The sequence below is a fragment of the Mastomys coucha genome, unplaced genomic scaffold (genome assembly GCF_008632895.1).
Source record: "Mastomys coucha isolate ucsf_1 unplaced genomic scaffold, UCSF_Mcou_1 pScaffold21, whole genome shotgun sequence".
NCBI classification, from domain to species: domain Eukaryota; kingdom Metazoa; phylum Chordata; class Mammalia; order Rodentia; family Muridae; genus Mastomys; species Mastomys coucha.
Window position 1 is genome coordinate 24,005,109 of NW_022196904.1, and position 17,241 is coordinate 24,022,349.

A 17,241-nucleotide genomic window follows, 5' to 3' on the forward strand; every position below is an offset into this window, starting at 1 on the left:
TTTTAAAAAGGGCAAAGCACCAACCTCATGGAGGCCTTTGCTAGCACACAGCAGACACACCATCGGCGGCCCCCCCGGCACGGAAGTAAGCACACTGAGACCACCCATAAGCCACACGTTCTCGAGGTCGCAATCCTCCTGGGGTAAGAGAAGACACAGGATTGGAAAGCAGCCAGAAACACAACCGAGATCCATGTTGAAAGCTCTGGTTACTCTCAACATAATCAAGAAGTTTTGTCCACTGCAGGCTCTACAAGTGGCCCTCAACTCTGTACCTTAAAATCTACTCGGACCCGGTGCACACCATCAGGAGACTTCTGCTTTCCAGTCCAGCCATTGGGGAAAGAGGCAAAGGGGCCAGGGGCTAAAGCATCCTAAGGAGGGACATGGGGTTGTCAAAAGATGCCAACCCCACCCCTCTGCAGACTCTTCTCCTCACTGGCCTCCCCCAACCTGCCAGACCCTGCCTTTTGCCCAGATCCCACTTGGCTTTCCAGAAAGGCAAGGCCTGCCTCATCCCTCAGGACCTGTCCTCTGGTGAGGACACACCACGACACTCAGGTGTGCCCATCACCCTGACTTGCCAGGTAGCTCCTGGAGAGCAGGAGCCATGCCTCACACAGGGCTTGGGGTTCTCGGAGCGGGCCGTGCTGACCTTGTCCAGGCGCCTTCGGGCCTTGAGCTGCAACACAGGCTGCAGGGTGGGTTTGCGGGGCCGACTCTGCTCCTCAGGTTCTAGTACTGGCAGCTCTAGGCAGGACACAGGACAGCTGACCCTTCCTATGCCGGGTCCTCTACCCACCTGCACCTATGTTCGTTCCCAAGACTTCCTCTAACCAGGGCTCAGAAGGAAGACCTTCAGTGAGTACTGAGCATACCAACTGTGTATGTTCCCTAAGAACCTCCTCCTCCTTTGTCCCAGCTACCCTCTTGGACAGACTGAGCAGTCCTGTCCCTTCTAAGCTTAAGACACAGAGGGCCCTGGATTCCACCCCAAGAATGGCCAAAAGGAAAAGAGTCATAAAACAAAACTGCTTAACTGAGAGCATACCATGTTCTCTGGGGGTGCGACGTCTTGGAGCAGGGGGACCCCCGGGCTCTGAGTCATCTGAGTCCTCGAAGACATCATAGGAGGGCCGCTGTTTGACGCAGCGTCGGGCTGACTTGCGCTGCAGTAGGAGGGAGTCCTGCTCCTCGGGCCCGGGAGTGGCCCCCACCTCCTCCCGGGGCCCCCCAGCTCCCGCCCCCCGGCGTGGGCCTGGAGGACCAGGGGAGGCCTCAGGAGATTCATCGGAATCCCAGGGCAACAGCGTCTTCACTATCGTCCGGCCTGTGGGAACAGGGGACTTGGTAGGATTTGAACTCAGCCAGGGACATGGGCACCAGGACAAAGGAAAGCCAGAAAGTGCAGCACAAAAGAAAGAATGCAGGACAGGTTTAAGCTCTGATAAAAAAGGACATGTGTCAAATGCAAAGGCACGAGTGGAAAGCAAAGAAAACATGGCCTCTGCCACCCCACTATCTACATAAGGTTTTGTCTAGACACACTCTTCAAACATTATTACCTTTTTTTGCCAGCCGCTCCATCTTCCGAGCCTCTATCTTGTCACACTTCCGGTATCTGGGGAGGGGAGCAGCACGTCACCAGGGTAGGGGACTGGTGGTCTGGGGGAAGAGAGGAAGCTCTCTACAAGAATGCCAATCCCACTGCTCTGGCTGGGACAAGAGGCTCAGGTGACTGACAACCCCAGGAGGGACCAGAGGCTATACTCCAGCTACTTACACACAGCACTGCTTCTTAGTGTTGGGACCCCCAAATTTAGGTTTATCCAAGCAGTTGACACAAGAGCCACAATCCTGCACACGCAAGCAACCCCGACAGTGCCCACAACGAGCCATTCTCATCTTCTTGCCATGGTGGGATGGCAGTGACCGTCGTGGTGTGTGGGCTAGGGCCCCTGCAGACCCTGTAGGCTCCGAGTCTCCCCCAGGCCCTGCAGATTCCACCTTTTCCCGCTGGGATCGGGAAGGAACACTCTCAGTCTCTGATGCTGATGACGTATCTATTGCAGCAGATGGAGGGGAGACAGAGCCACAAAGCCACTAGGTATCCTACCTCATTTCCCTACTTTCCCTCTGCTTTTCCACACTGACTGACTCTAGGTATTCTGGACCTAACCAGGTTTGTCTAAGACCTAGCAGCACTACAACCCATCTGCCCCCTAAGCCCCATCCAATCCCTCTGCTCAGCTCCCTGATGCTCTTGCTCATGCATAAACCTTATCTGTCCTCAAGCCTCCCACTATACAAGCCCCATACCCTCAGTGGCGAGGTCCTGCCGATCCCGGAGAGGGAGGGCACTGAGGCGGGGTACATCTTCAGGCACCATGGCCCGAGCCTGACCCAAGGCCACAGCAGCATGACGGCAGACATGTTTGATTCGGGGGCCTTGTACAGGTGACTCGGGGCCCTGGGAGAGGAAAAACCAGGAAGAGGTGTGGGAAATGGCTCCATGTGGTTCTGTAGCCAGCCTTCTTCAGAAGACCCTCCTCTCATTGCATACCGAGGCTCGATCTCTCTTAGCTTCCATGGATTCATCTTCAGATTTGACACAGCCTCTGTCTGGGGTCTGTTTGACAGTCCCCACAGCCTCCTCTGTTTGTACTGCAGGGCTTGGCTGGTAGAGGAAATTAACAGGGTCAGGGACTGCAAAGTGAGGACCAGTGGGAACAGGGGAATAGGAGAGGGAAGGGATGGGATCAGGGTACAAACAGATGGAGATAAAAGGGAAACTGGTCCTGCGTGTGTGTTCCTGCTCAACACTATCTAGGGAAGCAGCTATACAGACTGAGTGCCGGGACCTGCTCAAAGTACCACACTCACCGGCATTGAAGCTGCTACTTTCTGCTGCTGCTGTTGATCGATCTTGAACAACTGGACCTTAGCTCTCTTAAGAAGGCTAAACATTTTTTCCTCCACCCCAGACAGTGGCAGGGTACCCAGACTTGCAACACGGGCCTTTTCCAGTAGTGGCGTGTGTTGTGCTGATGGAGGTGGCTGGGCTTGTGGTTGCTGTGGTGGTGGCGCCTGGGGTAGGAGCTGGGGCTGCAAGGCCTGCGGGGGTTGCTGGAGCTGAAGCTGCTGCCCTTCGCTCAGAGCTGGAGCTCCATGAGGGGGCACCTCAACCTTAACCGGAGTGGTGACCACAGGGACAAAACGAGGCAAGCTGAGGTGGTTGGTCCGCCCCACTGCCCTAGGCTCAGGCTCAGCTGGAGAGTCATCAGCAGGAGGCAGCTCTGGCTCAGGGGTTTCAAGAGCCCCAAGAGGAGGAGGGGTAAGCACCGATTCGTAGATCTTCAGGTGGGCTTCACTTGGGGTAAACTGAGGGGCCCGAAGGAGCAGGGGCCTCCGGGAGGGAGTGGCAGGGGCAAGTGGCGGAGAAGGGGCTGGTGGAGGAGCCGGAGGCGGCGGTGGCAGCTCCCGTGTTAGTGAGGTCCAGCGAAATGTGGGTTCCCTTAGGATAGACCGTCTCTTCTCAGGGAGTGGGATTGGGGTAGATGGGGGAGTTGGGACACGAGGTGGAGAGGAAACTGGTACTGGTTCCTGGGGAGCAAGTGGGGAGGTTGCAACAGGAGGTCGAACAATAGAAGCCTCCACCTTTGGAGGTTTGGGAGGGTCTTCATCCATAAATCGACGGGGTGTCTTGATAACACGGGAGGAGCGAGCACTTACTACAGGCATAATAAACTGCCGTATATTCTTTAAGAAGGTTGTACTTTTGGGGACCACACTAGGGCTGTCTTCCAAAGGGCTTCCTGTGGTGGTGGTGGGGTTTGGAGTGGGAGAAAGGGTACCCTCTGGTCCTGACCGAGCAGCTTCCCGCTCTGCCCGCTGGCTAGGAGTCAGGGGAGGCCTGCCCCTCTTCCTAGAGCATGTAGCTGGGACAAGAGGAGGAGACTCTTCCTGCTTCTCTGGGGCTGGATATGGAGGAGGGGAAAGTGGGGGAGGAGGAGAAACTGGGGGTGGTAGGGGGGATGCTGGAGGCGGAGGAGATGTTGAAGGGGGTGGTAGAGGAGGAGGTGGTGAAGGGACCAGAGGAGTCAAGGGTGGTGATGGAAGCTTTGCCTCTTCCTTCTCCTTGGCTGGCATCACTTCTTCCTCAGCCACAGCTCTCTCAGTCTCCTCCTCTTCCTCTTGCTTGTTATCCTCACTGTCATCTTCTTTTTCTTCCTTCTCTTCTTCCTCCTCCTCCTCCAATTTCTGCTCCTGCTTCTTTCTGCACAAGCCCCTTTCCTGTTCATCTCCAACTCTTCTTTGGGGGGCATCCTGCCAGCTTTCCCCACGCTGACCATGACCCTGACCTGATTCTAGTTCCTGGGACAATTGTCCCATCTTCACTTTCTTGGCCTTGGAAACAAACTTGATCATAAGGGGAAGTCCGCCTCGTCCTCTGCCCCTGCCTCCACGGCCTCCTCTCCCAGGCTGTCCTCCACGTTTGGGGGTTCCAGGTCCTGGACCAGGTCCCTCCTTGCACTTCCAACTGCCAGCTTTGTTCTTTACGGGAACTACAGGAGGCGGAGGCTCAGGTTTAGGGATTGTCACAGCCGCTTCTGCTACCACTACTGCTTGCTGCTTTTTCCGGCAGGGGCCAGCTGGCCGTCCTGGGGGCCTTCCCCGAGACCGACGGGGAGTAGAGGGTTCACGTGCCCTTGCCCGTGCCCGTGCCCGGCTCCGGGGAGGCTGCGGTGCTTGAGACCGCCGGAGAAGTTCAGTCAGTGCCTGCACCATCCGTTCTGTACCCTCCTCACCCCGTTTCCGAGTAGGGGCCTTTGGGGGGACAGGAGCCACATCTGCTAGGCGAGGAGGAAGGGGGGTCGTCTTATGCTTGCGGCCCCGACCCCGAGGGGCTCGACCTAAAAGGAGAACAGTTGTGGGGAGATGGGTCAAGCTGGCCCTGTAGTCTTAAGGAAAGCACCCCAGAAGGGCAGGATACTAAGTCTTACTTGACTGTTTTCACCCACAGCCCAGGCTACCTTGGACTGAAAACAGGACACTGAGTAACTGGTGGAGACTAGCTGAACACAAAGGGCAAGAACCTTCCCATAACACTAGAGAGGTAGAGTTTCCCCATCACTCACCTCGCTGGGACCGAAGCGCAGAGCGCAGGGAACTGGGGGCCACATCTTCATCTGAATGAAAACCCTGAAACTCCTGATTTAGGGGACCAAGGGTGAAGGGGAGAAACAGCAGTCAGTACCAAAGCCCTGGTTCCATTTGGGCTTCAGGTGTTGCGGATATGAAAGTTAGCTTCCACCCTAACATAATCCTCCTTATTTACCAAAGAACTTAAAAGACTGAGGCAAGGTCAGAAGGAATAAAGGTACAAGGCATTCTTGAACCAGACCATACCAGCAAAGCCATCAGTAATTCACTAGCCCAGAAGAAAACACTAGAGGGTCTCCTCAAGTTAAGCAATAGGCGTTACAATGCGGGCTAATTCCAACTTAAAACAAAGTAGGTCTTCCATTTACACCCTTGCAGAGCATTCCTAAATGGGGAGTGTTTTGGGGGAGATGAGAGGTGGAGCAGATGGTTTATCATATTAGAATCCACTCTGAGTCCTCAGAGGACAGCTAGCTCTCCTAAGCAATATAATCCACACCCTCCTGCCTTTTCCAAAAGGCTGAGAGGGATAAACCATGACTGCATTCACTCCAGACTCAAGACTCAGCATTCATTCTATCCCTCTTCAACCCATGCCTAAGAAGCCTCCACCACTCTACCTTAGAACCAGAGAGCAACTGCGGCACTGGTGAAACGAGGGATGTGTCGCGGATTTTAAGGGCCAAGAGGGAGCCTGCAAGTAAGAGCCCAGGAGGCTCTAGCCTTGGTCAACTAAGGCCACGCTGCTGCTGTCAACCATCACTGGTCCGGCATGCAATCCCTATGGCCTCTTCACCCACTCCTGTCCTGCTCTGCCATTGCTACCGCGTAAGATCAGCTCAGGACACCAATTGGGCTTGCCTGTAGCCCGAGCGTCTTGCTGCAGTCAGGGTTTCTCTGACCACTTTCAAAGGCCTTAGCCACCCGAAAGCTCCACGCAGCCTGCTTCCTTCACGCTTATATCCAGGAGCCCCGAGAATCCCACTTGTCCACAGCACCCTTCGGAGCTATCCGGAGCCCTGCAAGCCCCTGGCCTCCGCCCCACCCGGCGCTGGAGACACCTCCGACCGCCTCACCTCCTCCTCGGATTCCCCGTCACTGCTCTCTTCCTCCGGCATGCAGCCTCGGTTCGGGCCCCAGCCCCGGCCCCGGCCGCGGCCCCGGCCTCGCTGAACTCGCGCACCAGCCCACAGGCGGCGGAGCCGGCGCAGGCCCCGGCGGAGACCCAGTAAACGGAGCAGGGCCGTGTCCTCCCCGGGCTCGGCTCCTCCCGGCCCCGCCGCGCCGCCGCCGCGCCGCAGGGCTACCCGCACTCTTTCGGCTCCGCTGCCTCGGCCGCCGCGGCCCCCGCCCCCGCCGGAACCCCGCGGCCGGCCCGGGAAGCGGCCCCGTGCGGAGCCAGGCCCGGGGCAACTGCCGCCGCCCGCCGCCGCCGCCATCTTGGCACCGTGAGAGGGGCCGGGGAGGCGGGGGGAGGGGCGGCCCGTGCGCAGGGCCGGGGGGGAGGGGAGAAGAGGAGGGGCAAAGCGGGGCGGCTGCGGCACACGACAACAACCAGCGCCGCCGTGGGGCGGGCAGGAGCCGGGGGCTGGGCTGGACACGCGCGGGGCACCACGGGAGCAGGAGTCCTGGGCCTGTCGGCCGTCACCCTCAAGCCGCACCTGAAGAGCGGACCCTGCGTCGCGGCCTGAGAGCTGGAGGCGCAAGGTCTTCTGGGAAATGTAGTCCAGTCGCCTTGTTCCTTCGGCCGACAGCTGGGGCGCGAGAACTGGGGATGTGGGGTTGGCGACAGAGACTAGGAGAACCAGTTCCTGGTCTCCAGGAGGTGTGGTTCCCGGCTCAGACTCCTCCCATTGTTCTAGTCGGAACTAGCGACCTGCATGGATTACCATTCCCAGGGACCGTTGGCTTCGGACCCTGGGAACCCGACGGACACACAGCAAATGAAGTTAGCTACTGCGCTAGGCGTGGGCTAAGGGAAGGGCGGTAGCGCTGGGTTAGTCTCACTTCCAGGCGCAACCCGGTAGCCGCATAGCCCGGCGCGGAGGGGAAGTGCTGGGAGGCTAATCTTCCGTCTCTTTCTCGGAGGAGAGCAGAGGAGTGGTCGAAATCGGGACCTGAGTCTGTGCTCCTCTCTACCCGTAGACTACGCGCGCGGTAGATCGCTGTGGAAGGAACCAGAGTCTTGGGGCGCCTCAAAGCTACCTTTCCCCTCCCGCAGGGTCTGGAGCGCCTTTGCGGCGTGTTGCCCTCGGGAATTAAACGAAGCCCCTGGGAATGATAAGTGTGACCTTCTATTTATTGAATGGTGAATGGCCAGCAGGGGCCGCTACAGGGCAAGGGTGGGAAGCCCCTAGCGCAGAGGAAAAGTCTGGACTCATCCTAACTGGAGAGCACAGGAAACTTTATTATAGTGATAAAATTGACAGTCCCCAGTTACTCTTCACCAAGTTAATTGTCCTTAACTCGGACTCTCCAGCTGGCCGAGGCTTCTGCAACTCGCTCATCTAGAGAAGGTTCGTAGCTCCTGTCCCGCAGCCCTTCTGCGCCCTAGTGACAGGGCCGGCTGAGCCCTTCAGCCTTTCATTCTTTGGTTGGACTCTTGTCAAGCCAGAGAAGCTACCAACACCCGGTCAGGTGGCAGTGGAAGAGGTAGGACTCCTGGGAGAGATGGAGGCCCGTGTTGGCCTCGAGGAAGAGTAGAGGAAGGTGGAGCGTATGGTCCATCCAGGCGGCAGCCGGCTGGGCGAATGGCCACGCATGTGCGCCTGCATGGAGGCCAGGCTAGGGCAGCCAGCCCTGCACAGAGGGCAGCGATAGGGAGCAGCCCCATGTGTCCTCAGGTGCTTGGTCATGGCAGAGAAATCCCGGGAGCGCTGAGGACAGAGGCTACAGGAGAAGGGCTTCTCTCCTACAGGTAGAGGAGAAAGCCAGAGAAGGAAGAAATGGGCGAAGGTTGTCCAAGCTAGGGGTGCGTCGAGCAATTGGGCAAGGGGAGAGCTGGCAGACCAGCGATGGAAACGAAAAAGACAAATTTATACTGGGCAGGATGCCTATACCTGTGTGGACTCGGTAATGTGTCTCCATCTGATGCTTGAGTGAAAACCGCTTTCCACAGACAGAGCAAGAATAGGGCCGAGATCGAGCAGGAGAGGGTAAAGGAGGGTGTTGGTGAGATGGGCAGTTCAATATGCGTTCTTGACTCACACAGGTTGCCAGTGTGCCTGTGTGGACAGAGAAATGGCATGACCCAGAATCCCTGAGGCTGAATCAATATAATGTCCAAACAAGAAATGAAAAGCTTTGGTGAGGGGAAGCAGCAGTTCTTGCCCTACTTACCTGTGTACCCTCGCCCAGACGCTTCTATCTCCCAAGGGCTGAGTTTTTCAGTGCCCCGAGGAAAAGATCCTGGAAACAGTGAAGGAGGGGCCCTGCTAAGGCTGGACTCCTGGAGCCCAGCCAGTGGGCAAAAGCCCCGTGTGGAATACTGAGGGGCTTACCTGGAGTGGGGCTAGAGGAAGCCAGCTGATTCTGACTCCAGAGAGCTTTGGAGTGGTTCAAGGTCAGTGGGATCCTGGGTGGAGAAGAATTACAGCCTTGGCAAAGCCTGAGAACCTAACCAACTCTGGCCTGTCTTGTGATGAGAATATTTTGTTGTCTCTAACTCAGGAAATGTACACTGAACATAAGAGATGTGGTACCCTTCCACCCATCACTGCTGCCTCTCTGGAGCCACACCCTCCCTGCCTAGATGTCCTCCTTTAAGCCCCTCACTCACCTCTGATCTTGAGGCCAGACCTGCCAGGCCGCAGTGATGGGGGTACTATGGGAGAGGGGCGCACCATATCTGGAAGGCCACAACAAGATGCTCCACAAGGCTGGTTGGCCCTCTCCCAACCTAGGGGTTTCAGCCCACCAGGGCCTGGGAATGAGGCTAGTTAGGAGGGAACCTGGTGGGGAAAGGGGACCAGGGCACCCACGAAGACTCTCCTCAGAGCCCTTGTGGCTCGATATACCTCGGATGACCTCTGCTTGCTTTGTCTCTGCTCCCCTTGGGGCTGGACTGAGTGCCGCCTCTGAACTCATCATCCCAGTTACTCCTGCCATCTCAGTCCTCTCTCTGGATGCTTTGTTATTGTGTGGCAGCTCCTGTTCTCTCCCATTACTTCTAAATTCCTTCTCTGGTTTCTGCTTCTCTCCAGGACCCCCTAGTCCTCTCTCAGAACCCCTCATGAATTCTTCTGACTGCTGGTGCCTCTTCAGTCCTGGATCCAGCTCATCTTCATTCTTGCCCTTTTGAGCTCTCTTACATGCCTCTTCCAAGGCTTGTACCCCCAAAGCTCTGGCTGCCTCTTCAAGGTTCCCCAGCTCCCCAGGCTGTAGTTCTATACTCTCTCCATACACAAAGGTCAGAAGCTGAGCAAAGGTGGAAGGGCTTATGCCTTCAACCAGAGCCCATCGGCCTGTGCAACCCAGCCTTGGGCTTGCACCTGCCAGCACTAGGCTGTGAGCTGGGAACTCCAGGCCCCCTACAGTGATCAGGGCATCACACAGTGCTGGCCGGAGCCTAGCAGCTAACTGTACCAACCTATCAGAGCCATATGGGCTGATTAGTCTTGTGGGGGTCTGGGACATTGTTCCTGGCTAAACTACCAGTTTCATAGGCTCTGAGAGGAAAGCCACAATGGGGGGTCCATGGCAGAAGGGGGGAAGAAGCCGCATACTCTCAGGCCTGTGGAGGGGAAGGGAGAGAGAGTGAGTGTCTGGGCTGAGATTGCTGCTGTCTGTCCTGAATGAATCAAATAAACTAAGCCAAAGGCCAGCTGTGGGGATTCCACAATAGGAGAATGCACACTGGGCCAGGGATCAGGTTTGGGGCCTGAAGAGCAACAGCCAGGCACTTAGCAAAGTTATCAAGTAGTGGGTTCAGGGCTGCTATAGTTAACAAACTCCCAGCAAACTCCCAGATTAAGGAAGGTTTTGGCTTCCCCAGGCTCTTTTGTAGGGCAAGCCTCTGAACAGCCTGGCCTTTTCCACACTTTGCATAAAACATGGCATTTATAAATGAAGTAAGATATGTGACCTCACAAGAGCTCCGAAAGCTTTTGGGTCCTCCCCCAATGTGAGCCCAGAAAGCCAGAGAAGGCATCAAGACAGCTCACATGGCAGGAGAGCAGACTCTAGGGTGTTACACAATTGTCTCTGCAAGACTGAAGCTTCTAGAACACACCCTCAGAGAAGAAATTAGAAAAAAGCAGAGATTGCCAGCCACAAGAGTTTTAGAGAAGCCGGGCAGTGGTGGCGCACGCCTTTAATCCCAGCACTTGGGAGGCGGAGGCAGAGGCAGGTGGATTTCTGAGTTTGAAGCCAGCCTGGTCTACAGAGTGAGTTCCAGGACAGCCAGGGCTACATAGAGAAACCCTGTCTTGAAAAAAAAACAGAAAAAAGAGTTTTAGAGAAGGCTTTGATGCCCGAGGAAGTGAAAGAAAGGAAAAGGAGACGGAGAAGGGGAAGCTATTTCCTCTCACAAGGAGGATAAAGAATGGCTGAGTTCTGTTTTTCATAAGCCAAAAAAAGAAGACTCAGAAAGTGCCCAACAAATAAAGAGTTTAATCACACATCAAAGCCATCATGGCACAGGCCACCCAGAATACTGGAGCCCGAGACAGAAAGAGAGATAATGTAAGAGTTTTAGCATCTAGCAGGCCTAGCTCTGTGCAGACCCTCCGTGAGTAAGCAGAATGGTGGGGCAGGGGGAGAGAGGAATGAGGGACTAGTTGGACACCCTGGGGTGAGGGATGTAGGTTGGCAGGGAGTAGAAGGAAGGTTGGAATGGAGGAAAACCTCATCTGAGGAGAGAGATAGTAACTCACCTCTGTAGCTGCCTCCTAGCACCACATGCTCTCAACTGCTCTTGGGGCTCCTGCCCACCTACCCTGTTAGCCCCACCCCTGTCCTCAGTCAACCCAAGTATCAGTTTGCCACAGTCCCCCAGAGGGGTGTGGCTTTACTGTCTCTGCTTAAGACCTATAAGAGAGACTACAAATCTACTTTTAACAACCCAGACTGCCTTGCCTCCTCACCCTAATTCACTTGTGAGTTCCGTGTATAGTCAAAGATGCGAACCTGTGGTGACAGGGACTTTGGGATAGTCAGAGTTGATGCCTCAGCTCTGCCATTTACTAGCCGAGTCATCTTGAGCAAGTCATCTCTCCCTCAGTCACCTCATGCATCAAGTACCATGGTCTCCAGAAGGTGGGGGTGAAGATGAAGTGCCATGCATGAGGAAGCGGTCTGAACATAGCACAGCACTCGGCTGCTATTAGTGCTCCATCTGAGAGGTGGCCATAGCGTGGAGTAGCTGGAGAGCATTTCTGATACCTCACAAGTATAAGGACAGAAACACAGAATTTGAAGCAGAAGGGGGCTGAAAGGCCAAGCCTCTCCCCCTCCCCCCTGGCTTAGTACATCAAGCCTCACTTACTCTCTGACACTGACCCTTGTCCCATGGACAACAGCAAAGACTAGGTGTGTGTGACTCAGATCCTCCCAGCAGACTCTGAGGGGGGCAACCCCAGGAAGCCTGTGGTGGTCTTCGAAGAGAAGCTGATGACAAATAGCATTTCTCTGAAATCAAAGCCAGGGGTTTCTTTCATTTTCTGCTCCAGGGGTCAAGGTCCCTGGAGATTTCCACCTCTTTTGACACCTTTAGCCCCGCCCCCTCTCTTCTTCCTGTGTAGCTCAGGCTGGTCTTGAAGTCTCTATCACCCTGTCTCAGACAATGCCACCACACCCAGCTTTGGGACTCTTTAATTTGAGGAAGGGATAAAAAGCCTTTGAGACTCAAGTTTGTTTGTTTGTTTCCTTTTTATTTATCTTATTTATTTATTTATTTATTTATTTTTTGCCATTCTGTCAGCCTGATCCTTGAGCTGACCTTTTCATCTGTGGCAGGTGTCTCATATGTCACACATATGGAATAAATAAGGAGAGGAGACACAGGCCAGACATTGGCTAGGCTGCTGTGCTGCCAGAATCAGCTGAGTTCCCAGAGCTTTCTTCCTAGCTTCTGGCCCCTCCTCCAGCCAATAACTGACAGTCACATCTGCTTTTCTCCCTTGGCTCCAGGACTCCAAGGTGTTCAGTCCAGCCTTCTATTACTCTATCCCTCCAGACCTAGGATGCCTTCCCTCCGATTCTAGCTTGGGTGCAGGCAAGTGTCAATCCTCCTAGATCAGACAGGGTGTGTCGGTGGGTGAGGCTGGTGAAGGGTTAGTAGGGTGGAGATAGGGGAAGATGAGTCAGAGCGAAAGGGAAGATGCAAATGGTACCCTGTGTTCATCTGCTCCTCTGAACGTTAAATATTTTCCACTTCTGAGCTTTCTGATTCCTAACATCACGCACTTGGGATCATACTAGCTACTGCTATGTAAAAGGCATACTAAAAGTCAGTCCTTCTGATAGATGTGCAAACAGATACAAACCTTCCTCCAACACAAAAACACAGTCTCTAAAAACAAGTGGGGCAAAGCCACAGTTGTAGAGGGAAAGGCATTGAGGGTCTGACAGCAGCCGCATCGCCCAATGGAAGAAGCCCCTCCCTTCTGCCAGTGACTCAGTTGTCCCATTAGTAGGCTTTACCCACCGATGACCAAGAAGTAGGGACCACTCAAAAACAGTCTGTGGGGACTGACAGTAGGCTTTCAGGGCACTGAGAAAAGAGCCAGGGGGTTCCCCACTGAGTAAACAAAAGGCCCTGAAGAATAGGAAACCCCATCTTGCCTCCCACTTGGTGTCTTCCCACAGTAAGGTTATCCCTTAGAGAGAGAACCCTTAGAGGTATTTTCAGGGCCCTTTGCACCTAAGCCCTTATGCTGGGGACACTGGGGTCCCTTCCCTGGACTCGTCCTACAGCCATGGAAGAGCAATAGCAGACGCTTGGCATTAAGCAATGACAAGAGAAACAGATCCAAGAGCGAGCACTTGCAAGAGTAGGGACACAGCAGGGCAGGGGTGGTGCACACCTTTAATCACAGCACTTGGGAGGCAGAGGCAGGTGGATTTCTGAGTTTGAGGCCAGCCTGGTCTACAGAGTGAGTTCCAGGACAGCCAAGGCTACACAGAGAAACCCTGTCTCAAAAACAAACAAAAACAACAAAACAAAACAAAAAAAAGAGTAAAAAAGAGTAGGCACACTATTTACTGTTAGATCACAGACCCTGTAGTTGCCTCATCCCTCTGCTGCTCCCCGCTGGCTCTCTGGGATGGAGTTAGGAAGCCCTGCTGTGCTATGGCCTTGCAGACCCTCCCCCTTTGCAACTGCAAGATAAGGTCATGGTTCCATCTTATGCCTGGCTCCATGTAATGCCAGGAGTCACGGAAACCATGCTAGACTAAATTACATGGAATGGAACTTCTGGTACCTTACAAAAAACTTAGACAAGTCTGAAAATCCTCTAAGATCAGATGCCTTTTCTTCAGGACCCCCATTATGCTGTACATAGAGGCTATCACTCCTAAGAAAGTACCTCTCTAGCATTTTGAAGAAAGGCTCTCCCTTCAACACCTCTGCATACTACCCATAGTATGATGCCACATCTCTCATAATGCTCTCCCGCTGCAAGACCCAATCATACCCCCAGGGTAACAAGTTCAGTATCCTAATAAAGCCCCTTATGAAGGATAATTTCAAGTTCAATCCTTTCCCAAATTAACTAACCTGCTGTGTCTGGCCTCTGACTTATAACTTGACATACTGTTCTTGCAATGTCTCCCATCTCTGAGAAAAGTGGCACTTGCTGGCAATCATAGCACTCAGGAGGCTAAGGCAGGAGGGTTGTGAGTTTCAAGTCAACCTGAACAACATAATGAGACCCTGTCTGAAACAACAAAATTGTCCCTATTTCCTGCTTCTCAGGATCATGCAGAGAACATTATCTCCCTAGCCTAGAATCTAGAACTCACAGATTAGGACACACCCTGTGTCCAGGCAGAAGTTAAAGTGCATAGATTTGGACACATGATTGGAAGAGAAACATGTGGGAAAAGGAGGGATGATCACCGTGCTCTTTTGTTGTTAGTCTTTGTTCCTTGAGATAAGGTCCATAGCCCAGGCTGACCTCAAACTCTGGAACTCCTCCTGCCGTAGTATTCCAAGTGCTGGGGGTTCTAGGAATGAGCCATCATACACAGCTTTTCTGTTCTCTTTAATACCTGTATTACCGAGTCAAACTTGAGGTCTGACATTTTATTCCTGCCAGTAGGATTGACTAATGAAGCAATAAGGGACATGTGTGAGGTGCTCAGTGCACACAGCCGGAGAAGGGTAAAATCAAAGCTTAGCTTGTAATGCAAAACCCAGCTTAATGTAACAATGTAACGAGTACTGATTCTATGTAAATACTACAGTTAAACTCAGACTTATCACGGCATGCCAGGGGTGGCTGCTTTATGAAAATGGTCTCCTTTCGTTTTCCCTTACCCTTTTCAGTTTTGAGGTAGAATCTCACTGTCTATCAGACTGGCCAGGCTGGTCTTCAGTCAATCCTCCCACCTCAGCCTCCCAAGAGCTCTGATTATAAGTATGAACCACTACACCTCCCTTTGCCCCGGGGTGTTTTAAATACTGAGTCCATTCCCCAAGCCAAGCTGAACAGAAATCAATTTAGAAAAAAACTGATAGGACAAAAATCTTCCCAAGAGCACAGTTTCCCCAAATGAAGGTCCGCACACTCCCCACAGTATTTACATGTGTTAAGACCTATTATCCAAATCTAAGAGGAATTTTTGAGCTGTTCACTGGAGATAAGTACTTCCCACGCAATACCAGAGCAGAGAGACACCTCTGGTGAATTCCTTTCTTCCCTTAAACCAGCACATGGGAATAAATAATAATAATAATAATAAAAATACCGGCACTTGGCTTAACCCAAGAACAAAATATAGTCAATCCCTAAAGGAGCTGAGCAGGGATCATAAAGACCCTGTGATAGCTCACCTTTTGTGGATTAGATGAGAAAGGAACTGGACTAGCCATGAGAAACCATAGGCACCCACTCATCTTCACAATCCCTTCTTCAGTCTTATCATGGGGCTAAACTCTCCCCAAATCCTCAGCCACTTTATGCGTATTAAATATCAGTATTTCCCTAAACCCAAGCAGAGGGCCCCACTTTGGCCTCCTTGAGCTATGTTCCTCCTTGTGGGCTGAGTACTAGGGCATCAAAGAAGTACCCACGGGGGTGCTGAGAGAACCCCACTACATACACACACTCATTTACACATGTACATACACAAACATACGTGCACACAGATACACTCTCCCACACAGACAGATACACATACACACACACACACACACACACACACACACACACCTAGACTATATTCTGGGAATCCAGAATCTAAAGTTTACTGGACCAAAAGATGCTGAGCCCACACCCCAGGTCCAGATGGGCCTCAACTCTGCACCCATTAGAGTGTACTATCTGTAAACAGATATACACACTTGAGGTCCTATATTGACTGGGGATGAATGTGCAGGTCAGTATATGAGACCTACAGCAAGCCCAGGGGAAAACGGGTAATTTATGGTTTCACCCAGAATCCGTACATAGTATGGAATAAGGTCTGCTCTACGCCAGTGGTTCTTAACCTCTCAGGACCTCACCATCCAGACACAGGAGCAGCCCTTTTACATTGGTCATTTCAGACACCCATACCATTTCACATATGAATAAATAACAAAATGAGTCCCACAGAATGCTGTGAAGCCCGTGCCTATTCTTGTCATTTTTGCAATCCCTTTAGCCCCCTTCCCACTAATACACATACGCAAACGCACATGTGTGCACACATTTCCTGGTGATTTTCACGAGTAAACAGACCATGGAAGCCCAATCGTGGCTCTGTCTTCCATATCTACATTCTGGATGTATCCCGAAGCACCACGAAGACCTTAACACTATGAAACAGCCGAGTGAAATTTGGTATTAACAAACTGCCCCACACGTTAAAACAACAACAACAAAAGGATCCGTGACCCAGGAATGGAATGCAGGCTTCTAATTCCATCACCAGAAGCTGAGGCAGGAAGATCACAGACTGGGGACAGACTAGAAGTTCATTCCAAGCCCCTGTCTAAACCAAAATTAGCGACTTAAAAGACCACAGTGAAGACGGTTCCCTAAAGCACAGAGAGTCTCACACAGCTCTCTCCATAGGCCAGCACAACTGGTATGCCTGCTCTGTACTTATATAGGTCAAGGGCATGGGAAGGTTTGGGTACCCCTGAATTTTGAAAAAGCCACAGATCCATCCAATTGGGGAAGTTATCAGTTGCTATCGGGCAATAGGCGTGGCTGGGATTTAGTGGCTTTCTTCCCAGAACCTCCAGAGAACCACTGGGCCAACATCCTCATCACATTGTCCACTCTGGATACAATGCCGAAGCACTTCAACCTCAAGTCAGGAAAACAACCATCTATGAGGCCTGGGAAAACAGATATTGATAGTTTCCCAGTGCACTTTCAACCTCGTGAGCTGGGTCCAGAGACCCCAGAGAACTCGTCACCACGTGCATACCAGTGAACCTCAAGCCTCTACCTCCAGTTGCCAGAGCCAGGCAGTGCTGGTGGCTTTTCCCACCTCAGCAATAAGCTAGCCTCCGGGACCATAACCAAAGTCGGAGGGTATGCTGCCTCTCCTGTCCAACCTGGGCCCCTAAATGACCAAGAGCCACAGGACCTAAAGCCATGAACTCTATCTTCTGATCCTCGACGAAGTTCCTCGAGGACACTCCACCTCAACCCCACCATTCTCTGGGCTAGGACCAATATCAAAGAAAAAAAAAAGGAAGAAAAGCCGTAGCACTCACCAGTTTTGGTCTCCTCCCACACCAACCTCACCCACTTTGAGGATAGCTCAGGCCAGAGTAGCCGTTACAAAGTGGGGATCAACGCAAGGCTGGGAGCTCGAGGCCAGCGCGTGCACTTGATCCTGAGGCGGACACTGATTGGCTGCAGCTCTGGCCCTGCTCTTTTCTTATTGGTGCCTGTTGAGTGCTGACCAGAAGCAACT

General features: G+C 53.0%; 2 protein-coding genes across 11 annotated transcripts in view; both read right to left on the reverse strand.

Moving 5' to 3' along the window:
- The window catches only part of Kmt2b (lysine methyltransferase 2B), a 20,272-nt gene extending 13,655 nt beyond the window's left edge, over positions 1-6,617 (reverse strand). For both annotated transcript variants that reach the window (XM_031386098.1, XM_031386097.1), the window contains exons 1-11: positions 6,240-6,617; positions 5,139-5,211; positions 2,884-4,913; positions 2,564-2,677; positions 2,320-2,470; positions 1,784-2,063; positions 1,566-1,621; positions 1,052-1,330; positions 656-750; positions 276-374; positions 25-138 (exon numbers count right to left, since the gene is read on the reverse strand). In XM_031386098.1, coding sequence (XP_031241958.1) covers positions 25-138; positions 276-374; positions 656-750; positions 1,052-1,330; positions 1,566-1,621; positions 1,784-2,063; positions 2,320-2,470; positions 2,564-2,677; positions 2,884-4,913; positions 5,139-5,211; positions 6,240-6,602 — 3,654 coding nt within the window. In that variant the 5' untranslated portion in view covers positions 6,603-6,617. The remainder of the gene's footprint in view (positions 1-24; positions 139-275; positions 375-655; positions 751-1,051; positions 1,331-1,565; positions 1,622-1,783; positions 2,064-2,319; positions 2,471-2,563; positions 2,678-2,883; positions 4,914-5,138; positions 5,212-6,239) is intronic.
- A 931-nt stretch (positions 6,618-7,548) lies between these two features.
- Positions 7,549-17,241, reverse strand: Zbtb32 (zinc finger and BTB domain containing 32). Of its 9 annotated transcripts, none has more exons than XM_031386104.1 (8): positions 17,039-17,241; positions 11,648-11,790; positions 9,752-9,895; positions 8,942-9,085; positions 8,664-8,737; positions 8,503-8,571; positions 8,223-8,387; positions 7,549-8,074 (listed from the first exon to the last, which is right to left on the reverse strand). In XM_031386104.1, exons 3-8 carry the CDS (start codon positions 9,796-9,798, stop codon positions 7,797-7,799), a joined length of 777 nt encoding a protein of 258 aa, XP_031241964.1. In that variant the 5' UTR covers positions 9,799-9,895; positions 11,648-11,790; positions 17,039-17,241; the 3' UTR covers positions 7,549-7,796. The 9 variants fall into 9 exon arrangements, with proteins under 9 accessions (XP_031241964.1, XP_031241968.1, XP_031241965.1 ...); XM_031386108.1 differs by having other exon boundaries at positions 8,942-9,010; positions 17,039-17,240; XM_031386105.1 differs by lacking the exons at positions 9,752-9,895; positions 11,648-11,790 and adding an exon at positions 13,883-14,018 and having other exon boundaries at positions 17,039-17,240.

What these genes read in the sequence shown, in the direction of transcription:
- Zbtb32 (XM_031386100.1), bottom strand. Translation starts at nt 9,798, where the DNA reads ATGTCCCAGACCCCCACAAGACTAATCAGCCCATATGGCTCTGATAGG. An exon ending in GTCTGGCCTCAAGATCAGAG is followed by an intron (nt 8,738 to 8,941) that starts GTGAGTGAGGGG and finishes TTCTCCACCCAG; the next exon opens with GATCCCACTGACCTTGAACC. An exon ending in ACATTACCGAGTCCACACAG is followed by an intron (nt 8,075 to 8,222) that starts GTATAGGCATCC and finishes CTCTACCTGTAG; the next exon opens with GAGAGAAGCCCTTCTCCTGT.